The sequence below is a fragment of the Mytilus trossulus genome, chromosome 10, assembly GCF_036588685.1.
Source record: "Mytilus trossulus isolate FHL-02 chromosome 10, PNRI_Mtr1.1.1.hap1, whole genome shotgun sequence".
In the NCBI taxonomy this organism is placed as follows: Eukaryota; Metazoa; Mollusca; class Bivalvia; order Mytilida; family Mytilidae; genus Mytilus; species Mytilus trossulus.
In genome coordinates, this window is record NC_086382.1 from 73290852 (window position 1) to 73311769 (window position 20918).

Genomic DNA, 20918 nt, shown 5'->3' on the forward strand with positions numbered 1-20918 from the left:
CGTTGAAGACCAGGTTGTGGCCTTTGACTGGTTTTTGCTCTTTGGTCGGGTTGTTATCTCTTTGACAGATTCACCGTATCTATTCTCAATTCTACGGATGTAACTTTACGTATAAATACATGCAAATTTCTCGTATATTATGTATGATGATATATATATAGTGCATTGAAAATCAATCTAACGATGTTAGAGTAGTACTGTAGTTGCCTAAATGTTTAGGAAACATATGACAAACCTGTTAGTTATTGCACACAGTACCAAAAGATTGTTTTGCAGACAAGAGAATTAATTGTTTCGCACCTCGTTTAGATGATGATGATGGATCGGTGTTAAACATGCAACGACAAATTTGACATAAATATGAGATTTAGAACATGTTAATGAGATATGAAAATGAACCCTGCTTCGTGCTAGATCAACATGATGAGCTGGAATTTTAACATGCTAAATAAAAACAGGATAACAGTTAACTGCAAGACCATCCCATCTGAAAGCAATAGGCTTAGTGGTGAATAATAAATAGCAAATATAAACAAATATAAGTCTCTTGTTTGACACAACCTAGGAACAAAACCCATAATCCAAGGCAACCAACACCCAACCACAATACCATAAAGGCAATTCCTTATTATATAAAATTTGTTTTATATTTGCAATGGAAAACCATTGTTTCATAGATGTATGGAAATCTTTTACTTTAGAGACAAGAGGGGAGAAAACTACAAAACAACAGCACATATTTTTTTCTGTATGGTGTGAACAATATATTTTCCAACACAATCACATTTGTATATTAACCACATACATTTGAGTTATCATTGTAAATATTGCAGCAAGGGTACAAGAAAACTCAGTTTTGTATAGGATTTTTTTTCTCTGACAAAACGATACAAAGCACAAAGCTGTAAGATCATGAAAAGGGATATTGATAAAAAAAAAAAAAAATTTTTGACAAAATAAGTAAGGTAATTTTTTGACAAAATAAGTAAGGAAGGGATAGAAACTTTTGCTGCAACATAAAATACTGAATGTTATGATAAAAGAGATAATAATAGAATGCTGCAACAGAAAATACTGAAAATTGTGACAAGGGAGACAATTATCAAATGCTACAACAGAAAATATAACCCGAATAATCCAGTCGTTATATTACGATCACACGAGAGAGCCGTGGTCTAGTGGTTAGTGCATCGGACTACTAACACAAAGGTTCCTGGTTCGATTCCTGTTTGGGATGAAAATTTCAGGAACTCAATTTTCGGCTCTCCCTTAACACCATTTGCGAGTATGGTCTTGAGGAAATGATGATAGTCCGTCGGAAGTGGACGATAAATGACTGACCCGTGTTAAGAGAGAGCCATATCTCTTGCACGTTAAAGACACCATTGTAGATTTCGAAAAAGAGTAGGCTAATACCGCTACAAGGCAGCACTCCCATCCGCAAAGTGGAAAGGGATTAATATAAGTTGCAAAACTTGTTTCCCAATCCACTCTAAATAAATATGTTTAAACTAAACTAAACTACGATCACTCCATTAACGAAAAGTAATGGATAGAGGGCACTGAATAATTCGAGTTACTGAATATTGTGACAAGGGAGACAATCTATAAATGCTACAACAGAAAATAACTGAATATTGTGACAAGGGAGACAACCTATAAATGCTACAACCAAAAAATACTGAATATTGTGATAAGATAATCACTACACTATGTTTGTAGATTTTTGACTACTTAACAATCAGTGGCACAAAATTTTCTAGCATGTTTAGAACAATTTAACAATGAATATAACATAACACAGGAAACTTGGATTGCCACTGGAAATTAAGTTTATATTGGCTGGATACAGATATTTTGACTTGCAATAGGCTGCCCAATGACCCCTCAAAGAGTTGTTGCAATGGGTTTTAATGTGTAGAGAGCTTGGCATTATATTTCTACAAGGCATGATATCTAATGTCCCAATTATTACAGGACATTACTGCATCCTTGTACCTCCTGCAAATTCAAACAGACTACCTACTTTGGCCTTTTTTTTGACGGTTAAAAGAAAACCAAAGTGAACATATTTCTATTCCCAAAACACCTTCAAATTTTTGTTGATAAACTTACGTTTACTATATCCCTTATCAAAATATTCAGTAATTTCTGTTAAGGGAAATCTATCTAGTAGTCCGGCAGCTACAAGCATATTTCAGACGAATTGTGCACATCCTGTTACAAGCATGAAATTTGGCATAGACCTTCTTTAACTATTACTCTTTTATTTCAGAAAGGGAGGCATTTGAAAAAAATGTCTCACTTCCGGTAAAATCCAAAATGGCGGACGTCATACTTAAATCAGCCAAATATCGAAGGCTAGCGTGTAAAAATGTGTTATTATCATGCTACTATCATTATATTTGGTACAGACCTTTGTTTTTTACTGCTTTTGGATAAATTAAATAGATAAGATGTCTTCAGAAACCTCACTTCCGGTTAAAATCCAACATGGCGGACATTGTACTTAAATAAGCTTAATTTTTAGGGAGGGTAATTGAAATGTGTTTTAACGTATTGCTACTATCATTACATTGTGAAGGATTCTTTCTTTGGTGCTTCTGATGAATACAATGTATAAGACATATGTCTTGAAAACCCTTACTTCTTTAAATATCCAAAATTGCGGACATAGAAATATCATTTTTTTATTCAAATTTTCAAAATGTAAAGAAAATGATTTTCAACATTAAAAATAACCGCGGTATCATTTCTTACATCCACAATGTACAAGATTCTGACAAAATGATGAGGTCTCAAAAAGAGTTTTTGAAAAGCTATCCTCTTTGTCCTTGCCTTGAGTGGGTATCATAACAGCCAATCCCAAGCTCGTCTCCATAAACACCTACCTAAGTATATTGCATTATTAACATGCTGGAAAAGACATGACCAAGTTGAGGGATAGCATCAAAAAGCCTTCCCTTTTGCTCAAATAGTTATTTTCTTGCTTCGTTAACAATGCTATACCCATCTGTTAAGTTTGTGCGATCTAACAGTTAAACCCTGGTGATTAATCATCATTCTTTTTGTTAAAGTCAAATGCAATCAATGTTTCCCACATAGTCTTTTTTCCCTTTCAAGCAAAGAGAGGACCATATCACAACAGGTAAAGGCATGGATAACAATAAGTGGGTCAGATCACTCAGATCACTCATTGCCTAGTGCATTTGAAAGGCCATTGATAGATATTAATCCAAAGTCTTTTGCCCTCCCAAACACAATCCATAGTTCGTCTACCCCTATGTGACAGAATAGCGAAACAGTAGTGACAGCATCATCATTAACGCCTGTTCGAATCATGACTCGTTTAAGTTCGTGTTTGACTGCATCAGACACAAGCACCATGATTTTAGTGTCTGCCTCTAAATGTGAACTTGGTGCTGAACATGAAATACATCACGTGGTGGATAAGATAGAATATTCTGACCATTTGTTGCTATAACTACCATACGCATCCAAGACTTCGTCCACTTGTATTTCAGTTTCAAGGTATTTTATTAAGGTAAGAACATAATACCCAATCAGCATACTCGTTAGGCCGCAATTCACAATCGGAGAGCTGATTTCCAACATTTACAAAAACTGTGGCCTTGTTTCTCACATCGTTAAATTCCAAAAACACATATTTTCTTGTCTTGTTAACCATCGATCTTACAACAAAACCACGTATCGTTTTCAATGACATTAAACTTATCAAATCCATATTGTGATGTTGGCTGGTCAATCATCATTCTAAATGTTATAGTCACATCTTCAAACTCCATTAATGTCCCCAACGCAGTTCCTTTTCCAGCAAACGTGTTATCTTTTAATGCCTAGTGCATTTGAAAGGTCATTGATTGATATATATCTTATACTTTTTCCCTTCCAAATGCAAACCAAAGTTTGTCTGCCCCTATGTCACGGAATAGCGAAACAGCAATGACATCAGTATCTGTTTGAGTCATGACTCATTTAAGTCTGTGTTTCACCGCATCAGACTCATCGATCTTGATTCTAGTGTCAGCCTCTTCGTGTAAACATGGTGCTAAACTTGAAACATCATCAAGTGTTGGATAACACTGAACATCCCGAACATTTGTTGCTTCAACACCCTTGTACTCAAAATTGTATTGAGCAAGCTGCTGTGAATGAAAACTTAAAAAGTCTTTCTTACTGTCGTCATCTCTCAGAAAACTTTGCCAATTTTGAGGATGTTTTTAATCCTGGATTCGTCTGTGTATTTCCTTTCCCCTAAATGTTGCTCTTGATTCTTTTAGCAGCTTTCAAACTACCAGTATTGCCTATGTTCACATCCGACACTACATTCACTGTTGTTACAGTTTAAAAGTGTTTCCGAACGAGTATGATGATTGGGTATTATGTCCTTACCTTGATAAAATACCTTGAAACTGTAACAAGAGTGGATGAAGTCTTTGATGAGTATGGTAGTTGTAGCAATTGTAGTTATTTTAAGTGTAGCACCATGTTCACATAAGAGACTGACACTTAAATCATGGTGCATGTGATTGATGCAGTGAAACACGAACTTAAACGAGTCATGATAAACAGTCACTGATGATGCTGTCAATACTATTTCGCTATTCCGTGACATAGGGGCAGACAAACTATGGATTGTGTTTGGGGAGGCAAAAATCTTTGGAATAATATCTATCAATGGCCATTCAAATGCACTAGGCAATGAGTGATCACACACACTTATTTCTGACCCATACCTTTACCGGTTGTGATACAGTTCTCTCTTTACTTTAAAAGGAAAAAAAGAATGTGTGGGAGACATTGATGGTATTTGAAGATGTGACTTTAACATAAAGAATGATGATTGATCAGCCTTTATCACCGGGGTTTTACTGTAAGATCGCACAAACTTATCAGATGGAGCTAACATGATTAACGAAGCAAGAAAATCAAATTTTGCACAAAATGGAAAGTTCATTATAAGTGAGGCTATTCCCACGACTTGGCCTAGTCTTTTCAAGCATGTAAAACGTGCAATATACTAATGCAGGTGTTTAGTGAGACAAGCTTGGGATTGACTCTTATATTACCTAGTCTAGTCATTAATGGATTGCGAAGGGACAAAGAGGGTCCCTTTAAAAAAAACTCTTTCTGAGACCTCATAATTTTTTCAGAAGCTTGTACATTGTTGATGTAAGAAAGGATGCCGCGGTCATTTTTAATGTGGAAAACCGGGTATTCCGTGCACTGCGATGAGTGCATGTGGTGGTGACTGTGAATAATCATGTATTCTTGGCCAAATAGTAGTAATTTTAAATATTTTTTAATACTATAGTGATTTTGTTTTGTTTTAATCAATCTATCCAAAACTCTACATCGAAGAAATAGATTGAGCACTCATCTTTGAAATTTACGTCATATTTTTACCGGAAGTGTCAACTTTATATCTAAACATATACAACATGCTAGAATAAGTGGTTTTGGGGATAACTTAAAGCCAAAAGTTTAATGACCAACACAAAATAAAATCATTTTCTTTACATTTTGAAAAAAGTTGAAATTTGAATAAAAAAATGATATTTCTATGTCCGCAATTTTGGATATTACCGGAAGTAAGGATTTTTAAGACATATGTCTTATACATTGTATTCATCAGAAGCACCAAAGAGAGGTTCCTACACAATGTAATGATAGTAGCAATACGTTAAAACACATTTCAATTACCCTCCCTAAAAAATTAGCTTATTTAAGTACAATGTCCGCCATGTTGGATTTTAACCGGAAGTGGGGTTCTAAAGACATCTTATCTATTTAATTTATCAAAAAGTAGTAAAAAACAAAGGTCTGTACCAAATATTATGATAGTAGCATGATAATAACACATTTTTACACGCTAGCCTTCGATATTTGGCTGATTTAAGTATGACGTCCGCCATTTTGGATTTTACCGGAAGTGAGACATTTTTTTCAAATGCCTCCATATCTGAAATAAAAGAGTAATAGTTGAGGAAGGTCTTTGCCAAATTTCATGCTTGTAACAGGATGTGCACAATTTTTCACAAAGCCGCCGGACTATAGTGCCTCCTGAACTGCTACAACAGTAAATATTGAATATCGAGACAAGGGAAACAATCATTAAATGTTTCAGTATAAAATACTGAATATTGTGACAAGGGAGACTATCATTAAATGCCGAAAAAGAAAATACTGAATATGAATTTTGTGACAAGGGAGATAATCATTTAATGCTGCAGCATAAATTACTGAATATTGTGACAAGGGAGACAATCATTAAATGTTGCAGCATAAAATACTGAATATTGTGACAAGGGAGACAATAATTAAATGCTACAACAGAAAATACTGAATATTGAGACAAGGGAGACAATCATTAAATGTTTCAGCATAAAATACTGAATATTGTGACAAGGGAGACAATCATTAAATGTTGCAGCATAAAATACTGAATATTGTGACAAGGGAGATGGGGAGAATAATCATTAGATACTGCAACAGGAAATACTGAATATTGAGACAAAGGAGACAATCATTAACTGCTACAACAGAAAATACTGAATATTATGACAAGGGAGACAATCATTAAATGCTACAACAGAAAATACTGAATATTGTGACAAGGGAGACAATCATTAAATGCTACAACAGAAAATACTGAATATTATGACAAGGGAGATAATCAATAAATGCTACAACTAAAAATACTGAATATCGTGACAAGGGAGATAATCATTAGATACTGCAACAAAAAATACTGAATATTGTGTCAGAAGATACTGAATATTGAGACAAGGGAGACAATCATTAACTGCTACAACAGAAAATACTGAATATTATGACAAGGGAGATAATCAATTAATGCTACAACGCAAAATACTGAATATCGTGACAAGGAAGACAATTATCAAATGCTGCAACAGAACATACTGAACATTGTGACAAGGAAGACAATCATTAAATGCTTCAACAGAAAATACTGATTATTTTGACAAGGGTCAGACAAACATTAAATGCTTCAACAGAAAATTACTGAATATTGTGACAAGAGATACAATCATTAAATGTTGCAGCATAAAATACTGAATATTGTGACAAGGGAGACAATCATTACTGCTACAACAGAAAATACTGAATATTGTGACAAGGGAGACAATCATTAAATGCTACAACAGAAAATACTGAATATTGTGGCAAGGGAGACAATCATTACTGCTACAACAGAAAATACTGAATATTGTGACAAGGGAGACAATCATTACTGCTACAACAGAAAATACTGAATATTGTGACAAGGGAGACAATCATTAAATGCTACAACAGAAAATACTGAATATTGTGACAAGGGAGACAATCATTAAATGCTACAACAGAAAATACTGAATATTATGACAAGGGAGACAATCATTAAATGCTACAAAAGAAAATACTGAATATTGTGACAAGGGAGACAATCATTACTGCTACAACAGAAAATACTGAATATTGTGACAAGGGAGACAATCATTAAATGCTACAACAGAAAATACTGAATATTGTGACAAGGGAGACAATCATTAATGCTACAACAGAAAATACTGAATATTGTGACAAGGGAGACAATCATTAAATGCAACAACTAAAATGTGTTTTGATTTAGCTACGTTTTTATATATCATATCCATCAATCTTTGATCTAAATCACTAGAACACTATTGGGTACAAAGAAGAAAACAAAAAGTCTACAAAGAGAAATAAAACTTCATAATACTGGTTTATCATAACCATAGGTCCATTGAAGCAATTGAAAATTAAATTAAATCAAAGAACGTTTTTAGTTAATGACAGAAAGCTCAAAAATTATTATTCTGTTGATAAATTATGTCATCTTTACTGTAATTTTGGCAGCTGCAATTTGTAGTAGATATCATGTGTATATCACTGTGCAAGGAGACATGATTCTTTGCATATTTAGTGTTTGTTCTTAACTGTATACCCAATGTAAGGATCCATTAGTGATATTATATTCAATCTACAGAACGACTGATAAATTACTGTACAACAATATAAATAAGGTTTCTTTATTTATAAATAAAATTGTACATATTTGAGACTTTTTTTGTAGGTGATTAAACCTATACCTTCCTTCCATATATAAACATTCTGTAAAGTTTTACATAAATAGGTTGTTTGAGGTTAGCATTCATAATACAGCAGCACATTTCATATCAATACATGTCTTTATACATCATACAATAAGATAATAATAATCACAGGTCAAACAAAACAATTGTAGGAAAACAATATTCAAAAACACACTATTTGTCCTACTAGGGACTCATTATCACTTGACTCAAGTTCTTGGTTTGAGAAAACATGTTATTTTACAGGGACCGAGCAAAGAGATTATAGATTGCACTGTTAAAATGTTGAATAAAGCAAGAAAACTCATTAAATCATGAATAGTGGAAAAATTGCATTTTTGTGGGTATTTAATTTCATGGTTTAACCAATCTCTTTAAACAAAGCCTATTGAAAATATGTTATTCTTGAATATTTGAAATTGTGGTTCCCCTGTACTCACAAAATCCACAAAAATAGGGTATCCAACGAAAATACTGAATCCAGTATTGCAACGTCAGTATATAATAAACCCTTTTTTTTTTATTCATCTGGTGAATACAGTGTTTTGGTATTTCAATGTATAAAAGATTTTGCCCAATTCACTCAGTTTTAATTTCAAATTCAACAAAAATAATTAAGTAAAAGTGACAAAATTGTTTTTGATTGTCTGTGAGATTAACATATATATATATTATGATGCATGCAATTTTATTATCAACAAAGTCAGTTAAAAAACAATATTGTACCGGTAATCCATTGACAAGATACATGATGCAAACACAATAAAAAGCAATTAACAAACTAACAAAGTCCTCAAACTGCTGTTATGACTAGATAAAAAGATGAATATGATGATGATGATGATGATGATGATGATGGATGGCTACTTAACAAGATAAAAACATGAAATAATTATACCAATGATCATTACAATTCATGACAAAAAAAACTAGCTAACATAAATTCCCAGCATTAACACCTTCACTGGTCAGTTATTTTTTTGATGGAACATTCTGATACATTGCTGAAAATAAATAAAATATAAGAATATTAGTAAAATGTTTTACAATCAATTTCACATATTCATTATCTTTGAACTCTTCATGAAATTCTGGGATAATTTCATGTTTTTTGTGAGGTTCATGTCGCTCCGTCATTACTTTTTAATGTTATGTTATGTAGACTGTTATTTGTCGTTTTATGTTTTTAGTTGGATCCTCAATGCTTTTCAACTTTGTACTTGTTTGGCTTTATGAATATTTTGATATGAGCGTCACTGATGAGTCTTATGTAGACGAAACATGGTCTGGCGTACTAAATTATAATTCTGGTACCTTTGATAACTATTTTGCCATGATTTTGTTAGTCTCTCTTGGTTTGAAAGATAAGTATCAAAATGCAAAAATTAGCAAAAATAATCAATAAAAGGCAATAACTACTAAAGGGAGTCAACTGGCAATTTCAGCCATGTTTTGACATATTTGTAGATCTGCTGATCTTATTTGCTATGCTTATTACTCTCTATCAATTGCAGCTTTCAAGATAACAAGCAAAAACACAAAATATTGTTCAAAAGAATTCATCATTTAAGGGCAAAAACTCAAATAGGAGTCATTTGACTATTTTTATGTTGAAGATCGTTTCTTGCTTTTCCTGTTGATAACATTGCTATTTTGTTTTTATATAGGTCTCTTTTTATCTTTTTATAGTTTTCACGAAATTAGTCAAAAATAAAAATATTCAATAAAATAATGGTAACTGAAGGGAAATTACTCATGTAAGAAGTCCTCTGATGAATCTTTACAAAAAGGAGAGCAGGCAGAACTTGACATTCTGAATATTTCTGAGCATTATCAACTCTGTAAACACCTCTCTTGATATAAGCAACAATACAGGTAGAAATATATTTGTCAGAATTCCATCCTATAATGAAAAAAAGCACCGCTCTTTAACTTACGCTCATCCCCTCCATCAACAGCCTCTTCCTCATCAGTGTCCTCTGCCAAGGCCAGGATGTAATCACTAATACAATGGTGGATAAATACGTACTGGTCCTGGAAAACAATATAATAGTGATGATAGTCAATATCAGAACTCTTCAACACAAATGGTGAAGTTGAAGTCATTCCTTCATAATTTTTAAGGATGCCATCATAATATGATTGACCATTACTGAATATCTATGTCAAAGATGATCATGAACATGTTCCACATGTCATTCTCACTATTCCTTCCTCTTTTCCTCAAAACCTTTATTACTAAATGAGACTTGAATTTTACTTGCAGGAGCAACATGACAGGTGCCACATGTGATTGAGGAGCAACATGACAGGTGCCACATGTGGTGCAGGATCTGCTTATCCTTCTAGAGCACCTGAAATGAGCCCAGGTTTTTGATGATCAATCTTTAGGATTCTGTGCAATATTTTGTTATAATTGTTTTGTATTTTAGCCATAGTTGTTTAATTGGACTATTTTTTTTATCATTCCCTAATGCATATATAAAGGGGATTTACCATCATTTGTAGCACATTACCGTCATGGGTCCTCATGACCAATTGTTACCCTTTTTCCTGATTAATGACCTACCTCTGTTTGTACCATGTTACAGCGATTGTTCCTCAGGTTCAGAACTTCTCCAAAGATATCAATCTGGTTATAATCATTGTCTAACTGATGCAGTAGTACATCTACATTTATAAATGTTCCTGTCCTCCCAACACCAGCACTGTAGAAACACATCAGGAAAAGTTGTGAGAATAATCGTAAAATTAAATTCTAATCTTTAAACAAGTGTCAGATATAAAAATAAGAAGATCTGGTTCCAATGAGACACATTACCACCAGATATCAAATGACATATTATAGTTAACAGCTGTAGGTCACTTAATCCTTTATGTTGGCAAAAAGCTCTACAGAGCTTATGTTTGTAATATTTCATGTAAACTGACTTAAAATAAAAGTTTCTATTCTATTCTATTCTATTCTATTTAAAAAAAATAAAAAATGAGCAAAATCCTTACTGCATAGTCAGCTATTCAATTTAAAACAATTCAAATAAAAGAACAGAGTTTTAATGTACCTCAAATTGTGCATATTTTATCTATCAAACATACAATGGCAATAACTATAAGAAGAAAACACACTTTTTTTAACAATTCATAACTATTTTAGAGAAATCAAAGTTCAGAGCAAATGCTATGCGGTTCTACATTCCATAATCAATATTGCATGGGAAGATACACGGTAACTCTTTTACAAATAATAGATTAGGTCTGACTATTGAACTTTTCATTAAAAAAGAACAAATAGATGCAAATCAAATGTATTGTTGTCGTAATTATCTTTTAATATGTATGTTTTAGTCAAGGAATATAATACCTGCAGTGGACTGTCATTGGTCCTTTCATTGTTGGATTGATATGTGATCTAACAGTTTTGACCAATGAAATCATGTTGTCTGTAGAGGAAGGAACGCCCATATCAGGCCATGCTAAGTACAGGAAATGCATTATGCGTTTCTGGATATTTCCCTATAATAAATACATGCAGGATAATATTCCATTCAGAATAAATGTGGAACATTTATAAAATTACGAATGTGAAAAGTGAAGGAATAAAAAATATTATCTATGAAAACGCTGTACTTCAACCTTCAAATTTACCAGTACAATTCGTAAATATCTTGAAGATAAACATAGCTTTTAAAATTAGCTTCCTGTCTACAAAATAATTTGCATTTCCAACCTTTTTACATGCTTCAATCAAGATGTACAATACAACTACTCTAGTCATTTATTTTTTAAATTAATTAAAAACAAATTTTATAAATCAGAAAACTTGTTAATTACTTTAAATTGTAGTTCACCTGTACAACAAAATCCATGAAAAAAAACTTTGATTTTATGTGCAATTGTAAATTAAATCAAAAATGAAAACTTTAAATATACAATTCATCTCACCTAACTAAACCTCAATCAAAAGAATAAACCAAGAGGAATTGCATATGGATATCAGAGGGGGATTTAGGGGGGGAGGAGCAGCCCCCCTTTTTCTAAGAAAAATTTGGTAATTATATAGGGATCCACTGAAGCATGACAGGAGCGGGCCCCCACTAATGAAAAATTCTGGATCCCCCAGTGGATATATTTGTTTCTTTAAATATTGATAACGGCTGGTTGGATATAGAGGTTTTAAAATTAAACACATAGAGACTGAAACAGAAGCAGTAGTAACAGTGTTACAAGGACAATCACACATTAACAAGACCACAGTAGATCTATACAATATGGAAAACTAATTATGAGTAGAGCTCACAAATTTATATAACTGATTCCGTGATTTTGTCTTATATTGAATGAGGTATACACTGGAATAATGAAACTTTACACTTTCTGATTGTCTATCCAAACTGTCCAGAAAGCAATACTTAGGACTTCACACCATACAAACAATCACTGTCAAGTCAAGATACTGACCAATACAAAGCCATGTTGTGCTCCAGATTCTAAGAAAACTGTGACAAAAATATTTGTTGGGATGACCAGATGGACAAACTAAACACTTCTAAAGTGGGGATATAAAAATGGAAGGAAAAGGGATTTAAAGTGTGCGGTACTTTCTACAATACACTAATAGCATGCTGGGTAAAATACTAAAATAAAATTGTATACTTTAAAAAACTAAAGGTGTTTGGGTGAGGTTCCTCTACCAGGCTAAAATCTACTCTGAATAATTCAAGACTTGTCTTGTTGCTGATATTCATTTTCATTTAGCTCAATTTAATGCTAATGACATCCAAAACAATTTCAAAGGAATCAATGATTTACCTTGGATGAAAATTATATCAGTAGGCTCCTTTTTGCAATAGAAGCATCCTTTGCTGTTGTTATCATTAAACTTGAACTGTTTTGTTCAAAAACAAAGGTTTAAGCTTTTTCTTTGTCACATCAAATGACAATTTAGTTTTAGAAATCTTCACCTGCAGAAAGCTCTTAAATCATTTGTTATTCAGATTCTTAATGATTTTTCTTGAGCTGAAGAAAAGAAATTTTACAACAAGAAACCAGTCCATATAAACTGATACCTGCAGTGGACAACAATGGGACCAGGATTAAAATAAGGTGTAAACACCTGTACTGATCTTATAAATTCTACCAGTAGCCATGTTGTCTCTGGACAACCAAAATCTGGCCATTTTAGAAAGTGAGCATGTTTCACTTTTCTACGTTTGTTTCCCTAAAACAGTGTATGAATATCATTTCAAATTATTTGTTAAAACATGTCCATTCAAGAATATTTATTAGAAATGAAAATAAAATGACTGTTCTTAAGATATTATAAAAAATTATTTAAATTGTGAAATTTAAATGAAAAGATATATGAAATTCTTTATCTAAATATTGATTAATAATAATATCTTTACTATTCTAAAAGATCATACTTTGAATTCATCTATAGACAATTGATATGTTGTTGATATTTGTTATCTTTTGGCAATATTCAAATTAAAGAATAAAAGAAAAACTTACAAGTGTTACAGTGATAGTTCTTAGAACATATTCTGGAAGATGAGATTCATTTTCTATTTCTATGCTCAAATCTCCATAATACACTGGTTCTTTTACACACTCTGGCCAGTAACACTCACATTTTCTCTGAAAATACAAAAATAGGATTGTACAAATGTATGTAGTTATTTTATGTACTCCAAGTCATAGATTGTCACTCACAAACTTTTTCTATCATATATGTCTGCATTGTCACAAAACTAAACTTACATTTTGTTTCTGAATGGTTTCAAAAATATATTATTTTTGGCAATACATGTACCACCTTCCCCAACACAATAATACATGTAACACTCACTTACCTTGCCTCTCTCTACACACTGTGTTAACATTACAATCACTTACCTTGCCTCTCTCTACACACTGTGTTAACATAACAATCACTTACCTTTCCTCTCACTACACACTGTGTTAACATTACGATCACTTACCTTGCCTCTCTCTACACACTGTGTTAATATAACTATCACTTACCTTCCCTCTCTCTACACACTGTGTTAACATTACAATCACTTACCTTGCCTCTCTCTACACACTGTGATAACATAACAATCACTTACCTTGCCTCTCTCTACACACTGTGTTAATATTACAATTACTTACCTTCCCTCTCTCTACACACTGTGTTAACATTACAATCACTTACCTTCCCTCTCTCTACACACTGTGTTAACATTACAATCACGCTGACGTTTTGCTCCCAAATCATCCTCCAGAAATCGTCTTTAGTAGAAGGCAGAGGTCCTTGTGTTGCTATATATTCTCTCTTGGAATTAAAACCCTAAATATAAATACAAAGATAAATCTATGACTCTTTAGAAGAGAAAAATACTGTCGTGAACTCAACAAGAAAATAAAGTAATTTTCTACCCCATTATACCCAAGGATTAAAATTTTCTTTCAGATTGTTTAATTATAAAAAAAGGATAAACTACTGTCACAATTTAGACATAATTTATTATTGCAACTTTTGAGTAATGAAGGAAAACGCTGGATTAATTATTGCGGTTTCAAGAAAATCTGCATACAGGTATATGAATCAGATGCAAGTTCTTATTATTGTGATTCTCACCCAGTAATGGGTACTGATGATTAAAAACTTACAGGAATATAGTTAGCATTAATATAATCAGATCCATCCTCATCATCCAGGGGAAGTAACTTTACACGGCTGTGGTCAACTGTTGATAGAAATACAAATAATATATAGTAAAAATAACTTTGAATCACAATTTAGTCAATCATTGACTTTTACATTAATAAATAATAAATACATTAATTCCTTATTCTAATATTTCAGATCCTCCATTATTGGAATTCAGGATATTGATAAATCATTTAGGATTTCAGTATCATAAAAAATTTCAAGACCTCCATAATAATATTTCTGGACCTCCACAATGCAATTAAAGGATATTCTGAGGTAAACTTATGAATAATCTGAAATCCAATTGAAGAGATCCAGAAATATTTCAGGTTTTCATAAAACTACATGATGGAGGTCCTGAAATATTTTAGGATCTCCTTAAATACAACAACTTTGACATTTACATGTCTGGTTTGAAAATCTAACCTTTGCTATTAAACTAAGTTTGGAACAGTAAATTAACAATTTATTTTAGCAAGCATAAATATATAGAGTGGGGTGCTCATTTTCGTCATAACTTTTCTTGTTTTCCGCAGTTTATGTTCAGGTCTTTATGTTTTTGAATTATACATGCACTGTTATTTCTATACATAAACAAAATATTTTTAGCTTGAAAACGTAATTCTTTGAAAAAAAATTGTCTGAAAAGTTAGATTAAAGGCGATTTGAAATTTGCAGATGTTTTGTCAAAGGGGGACACATATTTGTCATTGTTACACATTTATTTAAAGACAAATAACTGGAGCTTTAAAAAATATTTATCAAATCACTTTCCTTACAGATGAATAGCTGACATTTCAAAGGTGAAATAAATTGAAATGTAGGTCAATCAGTCAAAGAATTACTAATATTAGAAATACTTCTTTGAAATCATGTTTTTTATTCAGGAAATAAGTAAAAAATCTATGTTCATTTTTCGGTCCTTTGCTGTAAGTGCTGAAATTTTGTCTCAGTTTAAAAAAAATAATAATATTGGTTATAATAATAAATTTAACATCATATTTCTTTCATTTTACCCATCCTTTGAAGTTTTTACACCTCAAAATCATAAAACGGCTAAAATGTGGACCCTCTCTACATGTAATATGGATATTCCATATTTTTACAATACAAATATGCATAAATCTATTATAGGGACTGATGCCATGTAATATCTATAATACTAAAATTACGAGGTCCAATTTGTCAGCCGTCATCACGTAAAAACGACGAATCAAAGAATTCAACTTTATATATAACTAATATAGTACAAAGGTGTAGATTAAAAATTACACCACTCCAGGCCCTTTTGTTTTCCACGTAATTAATATTGCCAATAATTAAGAAGTTCCGGGTCGAGTCCGATACCGATACCAATAGTATATTCATCTGTTACCTATTACCTTATCTGTACGTTCTGCATTTGACAGGCGCACCACCAAACGGTGTATTCAGGATATGCTATATACAGGGGTCATAATCACAGGGTTGACACTACTAAATTGTCAAATTGTTACCTATTGTAGTATTTTAATCAGTAAGACTTTATAAGATAACAATACGAATACTAAAAATAAGGCGTATAGGTACAGTTTTCAATTTGTTAGTGGGCATGACGTAAAACAGCGAATCAAAGAATTCAACTTTATTAAAAACTAATATAGGACAATGCTGTTGATTAAAAAAATACTCCATCCCAGGACCTTTTGTTTTCCAAATAATTAATATTACCAATAATTGATAAGTTCCAATTAGACGGGTTCATACAGAAAGATTTGAAAGCAGAGACAACTGTGATAACTATCTTATAATCGGCATGACTTTATCAGATGACAATACTAAAACAAAAATAAGTCTTGCGCATAGTTATATACTTTAATTCAGTCACGGACCCGCGATATCACGATATCACAGGTGTGTTCTAGTGATATAAAAAGAAGTCTCTTTCGTTCTATAATTGTTTTTTTTCTAAATCAAAGAATATCAACAATTAAACCAATCATAGTTATAATTACATGGCAGTATATTAGAATATCTGTTCTTTGTTCTGGCTTCCTGTTGAACAGCTGCCTCTGTAGGGTGCGTTGGTGCCATGGCTTTCAACTCCTTAAAATCAGAAATTCAGTTTTAAGGTAGATTGATGGTATACCGCCATCTTGGATTGTACAATCACAGTACAAAATCGGTCTAGTTATTTGCCCTAATCAGCAAATTTGGAAACAGATTTGCAAGTTTATGGTTAGACTGTTTATTTATATAAAGAAAACTTGTTAATTTATTGTATTATCCAAAATATTTTAACAAATATCAACCTTTTTGGTTTTTAAAATAATTTTTTGAAATGAGCCATTTAAGGTAAGATAACTCTTTTAGTACAAAATTTATACTAGGTTTATAGGGAAATTTTTAATTTTTACTTGTGGCAAGAAAACAAGTTTGGTGACACCATGTTTTCTTTTTATTTTCTTAAAGCATATTACGAAACCTATCTTCTCACAATTTATTTCAAAATTCTATCTCATCGAACTTTTTCTATGCACTCTTATGTGTTTTTCCATAAACAAACTAACCAAATTTATGCAATTTTCAACGACTCATAGCTTGAAAAATAGCACGGTGACCCAAACTTTTTATTATATTTTAAAAAAAATCATAGTAAAATCTTCATTTCGCCAAATTATAAGAAAATTCTGTCTCAAAAAACATTTACTTATGATCTACCTTAATTCCTATTTATTTATACCGGTATACATGTATATTGGTTTATTTTTTTTAAATTGTTATTTGGATGGAGAGTTATCTCATTGGCACTCACACCATATCTTCCTTTATCTATTAAGTATTTGAAATACTGTTTTACTAGCCAGTTAACACAAAGGTTGTGAGTTCCAATCCAAAAAAATACGCTTGAATCATAAATGACTTTCAGTTTTCCTACCTAAGGTCATTGATTCTCAGAGTACTCTGGCATCCCCCACCAATAAAAACTAACCTCAACGAAATAGCACAATAGTGCTGAAAGAAGCATTAAACACCAATCATTCAATAAAAACAAGTTATTTACAAGAAAACCTCTAGAAGTTAAATAAAATAACATTTCACATTGAATTGTAAATTACAAGTTTATAATTTATTAAAACTATTAAAAAGAAATGAGGTAAATTGATATATTATAAAAAAAATGAAATTAATCTATATACATGTGTACCTTATATTCCTTGGAAAAGAAATGGTCTGAATCACGAGCTAGAAGTTCTACATGTTGATAGAATTTATCTATTTTCACTGGTCTGAAAAATAAATGTACAAGCTAGTGTAAATGCTCTTTTGTTCTGACATTGGAAAGTTCCATGCAGAAAGAGCTAACTAGCCGAAAAGTTCAAAAGGAACTTATTAACTAGTTACTTTTTCTTCCTCTGGTTTAAAAGTTCCACCTGAACAAAGTGACTAGCTGAACAGTTCCAATGGAACATATCAACTAGTTAGAAAGTTCCTTCATGCCAAATTAGTCAAATCCAGAACTAACAAACTAGCCCAAAAGTTCCAACAGAACTTCTCAACAGTCACAAAGTTCAATTTGGAAAATTGATGCAAGTTAAATAATGGAAAAAGTTCTAATTTATAGGTATTCATTAATCTGAAATTGATATTTTTAAAAGTACCAACATGAGAAGGGGATATTCTTCCCTCTCTTGAGGGTATTATGAATACTAAACTTGCATGATAATGCAACACACTGTTTTATGTGAGCCATGAAATACAACTCAAATTTTGCTAACTAGTTGTTCTGTTCAGCCAGAACTATTAAACAAGCTACAATGTTCTGGGACTTTTCACCTAGCTACTTTTTTCCAGAATTTTTCAAATGCACTCGGAATAAAACAACTAGTTGGAAATTTCCATCGGAACAAAATAACTGACGGAAATTACTGGCTGTTACACTAGAAGTTCAACGTGTTTTGACTGGTCTAAAAAATAAATATCATATGACCATATGAATAATTCCATCATCATTATAATTCAGTCAGAATAAAAATTCCACATATTTAATAGTTAAATATATCCTCTATCTTTAAAAAATAAACTGTGAATGGTTTCATAAACATTACAAGTTAAAATACCTAACTATTATTTCAATTATGATACAAAAAAGTAAACTTGGTACAACAAATCAATTGATTTAATATTTATTTTTTTATTTGCCCTGAGGAATTGTGTGTAAATTCAAATTGAAAAGAAAAGATATGGGGTTACAACTCATGACACAAAACTTCTCCATGCACATGAAACTCATAAAACAAATTAAGAATGTTTGGCATTTATCATTGGTCATCATAAATATGCTTGTTTTCATGAATGCGTATTTGTGTCTATGCTGAACTTTCGATCATTTTTTTACATAAATAAGGCCGTTAGTTTTCTCGTTTGAATTGTTTTCCGTTGTCTTATCGGTGGCCTTTTATAGCTGACTTTGGGGTATGGGTTTTGCTCATTGTTGAAGGCCGTACGGTGACCTATAGTTGTTAATGTTTGTGTCATTTTGATCTTTTAGTAAATAGTTGTCTCATTTGCAATCATACCACATCTTCTTTTTTATATTTACAGGGTGACCTTTACCTTCAGCTTAGGACATTCTCTGATATTTATCATACATGTTTCTATTGTGTTTAATGCTTATGACTATGTATATATATTTTACCTGCTTTTTCTTGTGTCCTCATGATCACCAGAGACTTTTTTATTCTGTTTTACACCTGTCAAATTTACTTTTTCTGTCACTTTTGGTGGAGGTTTGAAGCATCTGAAGGGAAACATAAAACATTAGAGATGTTCTACATGATTCTTCATGAAGAAAATTTAAAGGTAAAATTAAACTTCTTGAAAAAATATTAAATGTTCCTAAAGATGGCAAAGATATCCCCCTGTACAATGATGACAAAAAAGTAGAAATACATAACAATATAAAAAAGAAGATGTGGTATGATTGCCAATGAGACAACTATCAACAAAAGACCAAAATGACAATGTATTGTAGTGGGAAAACTTGTGAACAAGGATAATATTAGCTTGATAAAGAAATGCCTAATTAATGAGGTTACAATTTTTTTAAATCAAATTGAATAGGCCAAAAAGTGAAGGTTTATATTAAAAATAGTTTTGTATCAAAATTGCTATTAATTCTATGCTTGATCTTTCAGAAGCTAATTTGAGATTTTAGGTATAGATGACATTAAAGTTATATATAACCTGCTTTCATGGTAGGTAGTAAAGTACCCTTAACAATTCACTCACAATTAATGTAAGGTCAGTACCATAGGCATACACTTTGATAAGAAACTAATTTGGCTCTTTTTATCTATATAAAAATATGATAAAATATATTCTTTGATGCTTTAACAAGGCATAAAAAAAATCCAAATATCTGGAACCACACACTTTTTGGCAAAATTTCATTGGATACATAGCCGTTTGACACACACTAATTATGATCATTCAAATTGAGAAGCTTAATACTTTCTTAACAAAAAAATGTAATCAAAACATTCAGCTAAATTATCTCCCATTAGAAACAATTTTTAACCTTTTGCTACATTTCAAAGAAATAATTCTAGTAAACCAATTACACAAAAACTTTAAAATTGTACAATCTTATATATAATATAATTTATAAAATACCAGGTCAACCAATCAGAATATCATACTTACACCATTTGTTTTCTGTACAGTATAACAACAATGGCTATTATTATAAACAAAAAGATGGCGAAAAATGCACCAGCAAGGGCTCCTCCAATAGGCAAATCTTTAGCTAGAAAACAGACACATACTTTAAAGTGAAAAGTATAACATAAGTATTCTTATCAACATATTAACTTAGATATCTGCTTTTATCTACACATCTTTTTAAACCTGTAAGCTTATTGTTTTTTGGATTTATATGGATATTACAGGTTGTGTCTTGCACCTGGATCTATGTTTATTTTTAACAGTTGTCAATCTCTGACATTTATGACTAGAATATAATTCATGACTAATATCTCATTTTTGTTGATTTTGTATATTGCTGATAGTTTTTTTATTTTTAATTTCTCTGTATCTATTAT

The 20918-nt window shown here is 31.8% G+C and overlaps 1 protein-coding gene across 1 annotated transcript in view; it reads right to left on the reverse strand.

The window, feature by feature from the left end:
* Window positions 1-8788: 8788 nt before the first annotated feature.
* LOC134688148 (receptor-type tyrosine-protein phosphatase beta-like) overlaps window positions 8789-20918 on the reverse strand; it is a 50789-nt gene continuing 38659 nt past the window's right edge. The window contains exons 18-28 of the mRNA XM_063548620.1: window positions 20521-20623; window positions 19514-19615; window positions 18023-18104; window positions 16830-16920; window positions 14793-14869; window positions 14335-14469; window positions 13650-13775; window positions 11500-11651; window positions 10708-10846; window positions 10076-10172; window positions 8789-9142 (exon numbers count right to left, since the gene is read on the reverse strand). Coding sequence (XP_063404690.1) covers window positions 9111-9142; window positions 10076-10172; window positions 10708-10846; window positions 11500-11651; window positions 13650-13775; window positions 14335-14469; window positions 14793-14869; window positions 16830-16920; window positions 18023-18104; window positions 19514-19615; window positions 20521-20623 — 1136 coding nt within the window. The 3' untranslated portion in view covers window positions 8789-9110. The remainder of the gene's footprint in view (window positions 9143-10075; window positions 10173-10707; window positions 10847-11499; window positions 11652-13649; window positions 13776-14334; window positions 14470-14792; window positions 14870-16829; window positions 16921-18022; window positions 18105-19513; window positions 19616-20520; window positions 20624-20918) is intronic.